At 35.4% G+C, this 5,007-nt stretch overlaps 1 protein-coding gene across 1 annotated transcript; it reads right to left on the bottom strand.

Moving 5' to 3' along the window:
- Positions 1-277: 277 nt before the first annotated feature.
- Positions 278-4,997, bottom strand: LOC129572674 (AF4/FMR2 family member lilli-like). Its single transcript, XM_055452683.1, has 3 exons — positions 4,591-4,997; positions 4,382-4,532; positions 278-670 (listed from the first exon to the last, which is right to left on the bottom strand). The coding sequence occupies exons 1-3, from the start codon at positions 4,717-4,719 to the stop codon at positions 561-563; spliced, it is 390 nt and encodes a 129-aa protein (XP_055308658.1). The 5' UTR covers positions 4,720-4,997; the 3' UTR covers positions 278-560.
- Positions 4,998-5,007: the final 10 nt, after the last annotated feature.

The raw sequence follows: 5,007 nt of genomic DNA on the forward strand, positions 1-5,007 counted from the left end.
CAGAAGCCTTTTCCTTGGCCCTTTCATGTAGAGTGTAAAATTTACACTGTAACGACAGATACGTGATTTTGTTGGAGCAGCAGACAAGGGTTAAAGCATACACAAATGGCAATTACAACTGAATGACTGCAAATTATATATTTAAAGTAATCGTTTATTTTGGTTGTAAAAGATTAAAGCTGAATTAAAATAAAATAAAATAAATTAAAACTTATTTTTGCTTCTTGTAAGAAGCGTGAAATTACTATGAGAAGAGATAGAAAACAACTGTCTATTCACATATTTTTGGGATTGTATTTGAATAAGTTTAACAATTATTTTTTATTCTTTGATTGTTGTTTTTGATAAATAAACTGTTAAGTATGAAATAATATAAAAAGAATTCACTAATTATCATTATATATAATATTTTCTTATTCCATTAATTTTGTCCTTTGTGTAAAATTTTGGTTTTACTTCTTATGCCTTACAGCAGCGGGTAATAATTTCTGTCGTATAAAATTGAAAATGATTTAGTTACTTCAAACTAAATAAAATCGTCAATTTTTTTTTTATCGAATTCACATTTGTTTTAGCTTTTGCAAACCGGCGTGAACATATTTAACCACTTTGCTAAGTGAGCTGTGCAATGTTATTGGTCCATTTTCATGATCAAGCCCAATGAAGAAATCTATATTAGGAAAATGAGGAAATATCTATAATACTTTTCGGAAAAACTGTGATTGATTTAGCCAGCCTTGGCGGCGTTATTAAATGAATAAATTACGAAAATAACCAGAGATTACTATGGGATATTTTTATTCATATGGGATAAAAATATCGCATAAAAATAACAGATATTTTTCACGCGTTGCGTTCAACGTTCAACGCGTTCAACGTTCAGAGTCCAAAAATATCTAATATTTATCGCGCGTTGTATTCAGCGAAACGCATAAATACACAATAGCGATTCTGCACACACAGAGTCGCTGTTTTTTCGTTATACTCTTCACACTTACGATGAGCTGCGTGGAGCGTGCATGCACATGTTTCGCTCACTTCTTTCTTTGAAAGTGTGTGTATCAACGACGTCAATGAGCTGCGCGATGCATGCATTAATATGTTTCGCTCTTTTCTTTCGATCGACACTCTTCGTACCCAGCTCATTGACGTCGACAAACATTTATAAACGACGGCACAAGCGATACACACACAGACATTGTGTTGACACTCGAAGAGTGTTCAAAGAAAGAAGTGAGCGAAATATGTGCATGCACGCTCCACGCAGCTCATCGTAAGTGTGAACAGTATAACGAAAAAACAGCGACTCTGTGTGCAGAATCGCTATTGTGTATTTATGCGTTTCGCTGAACACAACGCGCGAAAAATATTAGATATTTTTGGACTCTGAACATTAAACGTTGAACACAACGCGTGAAAAATATCTGTTATTTTAATGCGATATTTCTATCCCATGTGAATAAAAATATCCCATAGCGACCATTCCACATGAAATCAGCCAAAATTCGCAAATGGTCTTCAGAATGGGCTGAAATTTTGCATGGAAGTTGGTTTTGAACAAAAACTCAGAAAGCCAAAATTTTTCCCCAGGGTCTTCCTCTGGAGACTAAAGGTGTCAAACGGACGGACGGACAAGGTGCCTGTCCGTTGACACCTTTACTCGAGACCCTGTACGGTTGGTCAAAAAATCGAAATTTTGCCAATTTCAGAATTTTTGGACCATTGATAAAAATTTTCAACGCGGTCATAAGTGAATGAAATCTTTACACAAGTTAGGGTTTGAAAAGCCCTTCCGATCCCCAGTTTAGGTACCTCCCCAGATACCACCTGAACCGATTTTTGGGCTTCCAAACATTCAGGATGGGAATAGAAATTAAAAGGTTATATACGATGGAACCCAGAATAAAGCATTTTTGAAGTAGAAAAAGTGGTTTTCTGTATAAAGTATTGCGAGTTGAAAACATCCTCTGAAGCATGGCCATTTTTCGACCTTTTAGACCCATCAGACAGGATTTGAGATAGCTCGTTTTATGGAGAAATGTCGAATTCAGATCCAATTTATAGGTAAAGCGACGTTCAAGGGGTCATACATTAATGTATTTTGGTGGAAAAATGACAGTTTTCTTAGATCAAAACATCATCAGAGGCCATTTTCAACCATTTTTGACCATTTTGTGGTGCATGACAGTAAAAAAATCGGAAAAATTTTGAGTTTTGTCCCAAAATTTTTTTTTGCTAAAATTCAACCATTTCAGGTGGCGAATCGAAAAAAAAATCGACCTCTAAAGGGGGGGTAAATTTTCTATTCTCATCCTGAATGTTTGGAAGCTCAAAAATCGGGTCAGGTGGTATCTGGGGAGGTACCCTAAGCGTGGGATCGGAAGGGCTCTTCAAACCCTAACTTGTGTAAAAATTTCATTCACTTATGACCGAGTTGAAGATTTTTATCAATGGTGGGATTCATATGGGATAGAAATATCGCATAAAAATAACAGATATTTTTCACGCGTTGTGTTCAACGTTCAACGTTCAACGCGTTCAATGTTCAGAGTCCAAAAATATCTAATATTTTTCGCGCGTTGTGTTCAGCGAAACGCATAAATACAGTAAAACCTCCCTATAACGGAACCTCTATAAAGCGGAAACCCCCAGTTAGCGAAACAAAAAATTCGCCGTTGACGGTTTTCCCTAGCTGGGTTTTGAAAGTTTAGTAGCGGTTTTTATTTTATCGACCTAGGCAGTTTTTGGGATTCAGAGGATTTTCCTGAGTTGACTTCTTCAGTTTTTGGTCAAAAACTCATCTAGTATTGGTGACAACATCTTACTGTCTTGAGCAAAGTTGTAGTTAAAGGTCCAATGAACAAGTTTTGTGAACAAACTAAGCCAAAAGAATCACATTTGGTGGGTGCTAGGGGACCAAATGTCCGAAAAAAGTTAGATTTTTTCAGTTTTTCGACCATACCTCGCGCAGTATATATTCTTTTCAATTATTTCCTTTGACAAAATTATAGCCAAAGAAAAAACAAACAACTCTCTAGAACATATTACTTCGAAAAAATACATCCAGTCCACTTTACTGGCTAAAAATCAATTTTGGCTACCAAACCGAAATTTTCATTTTTTTCGGACGGACAAAATCTGTCCGTCCGAAAAAAAGTTCGGACGAACAAATTTTGTCCGTCCGAACTTTTCGGACGGACGGACGGACAACCTTCTGTCCGTTGACAGCTTTATATTAGAATATTGTTTTTTATTGAAACATGTTTTTTTGAGTTTTTCTCTTCAAGTGATTGCTATATTTATACAAACGTGGTATTTCATTGTGTGGTTTGTGTTTGTTTTGGTTTGTTTATTGGTTGATTCATGTTGACACAATGATTCTAATAGTGATATGCTGTGCAATTGAGGCTTGAAATTTTTTTTTCTCCTTTGGAAAAAATATCAATGGAATAAGAGAGATTAAGTGTAATGCAAGCAGATTTTTATGTTTTTATGTGAAAGAACTACTATTCAAAACAGTCAATAACAGTATACCCAACGTGTAAGCTTTTAATACTATTGGTATACAACGGTTCTATTACATGTTCTTGCACCAGTTGGCGCTTCTGGGCTCATTTATATGAGAACTGTCAAGAAGGCGCAGTGTCGGTTGCCGATGGCCATCAAAATGGTTTTAAGCAATTTAGTACAATTTAGTACATTTTTAGTACTATTTTAGTTCTTTTAGTACTTAACATGCAAAGATCTTAAGCAGTACTAAAAAGTTGCTTCAGATACCATTGCTCTATTTCGATCAGTTTAGGAGTTATAGGACTTCAAAAAATGCTCAAAAGTGTTGTTTGGTAGCCAAAATTGATTTTTAGCCAGTAAAGTGGACTGGATGTATTTTTTTCGAAGTAATATGTTCTAGAGAGTTGTTTGTTTTTCCTTTGGCTATAATTTTGTCAAAGAAAATAATTGAAAAGAATCTATATTGCGCGAGGTATGGTCGAAAAACTGAAAAAATCTAACTTTTTTCGGACATTTGGTCCTCTAGCACCCACCAAATGTGATTCTTTTGGATTAGTTTGTTCACAAAACTTGTTCATTGGACCTTTAACTACAACTTTGCTCAAGACAGTAAGATGTTGTTACCAATACCAGATGAGTTTTTGACCAAAAACTGAAGAAGTCAACTCTGGAGAATCCCCTGAATCCCAAAAACTTCCTAGGTCGATAAAATAAAAACCGCTACTAAACTTTCAAAACCCAGCTAGGGTTTTGCTCACCTATAGTAGAACTAACACCTCTGATATGTCAAGTCCCGGTTGTCTGACTTTTTTTTTTAATTGTTGCACTGTGTAATCTTTGAAAATATCTAGTAATAAAAATAGTCACTAACCTGTATGATTTCCCTTGATAACAGTTGCATCTGCTAGTTCCCATAAATCATGACACATAACCAAGTAGTTAAAGAACATATCTTGTCGCTGAAATGCACCATGAACTTGAATTGGTACTAATGAACAGGGCGGTGTATTCGAACCAGAACCCTAAAAAAGATCATTCGTAAATCTCTTCATCTGGCCAGTTCATCTCAGTTAATATTACCTGTGAACCAACTGAATTTGTTGGAGACAATGGTGACGGTGTATTACCATTTGGCACTTCGGAAAAGCCACTTTTCGATAAATATTCTGATATTGTTTTTTGGCATTCTTTAACCTCGTGTCTCCTCATTTTGTACAGTTTTAAATATGTTAACGATTGGCATCTTAAACTGTAAAAAATGAAATTATCATATACGAGTATACTTTTTTAAAATTTTTAAATCCTAAATCTAGCAGTGGTTCATTAGGATGACACTTGAAAAATCTTTAGGGGTAAACAATTTAAGATAAAGAACATTTAAACTGACACGACCAAATTGTTTGCTGTCGAACTTTGTCTCGCTCACACCAACTGTCACACCGACTCATTCATGTACTATCAAAGAATAAAGTTCCCGACCATTTGACAGTTGTTGGC

The sequence above is a fragment of the Sitodiplosis mosellana genome, unplaced genomic scaffold (assembly GCF_009176505.1).
Source record: "Sitodiplosis mosellana isolate CC-2019 unplaced genomic scaffold, AAFC_SMos_1.0 Smas_scaffold_5372, whole genome shotgun sequence".
Lineage (NCBI taxonomy): Eukaryota > Metazoa > Arthropoda > Insecta > Diptera > Cecidomyiidae > Sitodiplosis > Sitodiplosis mosellana.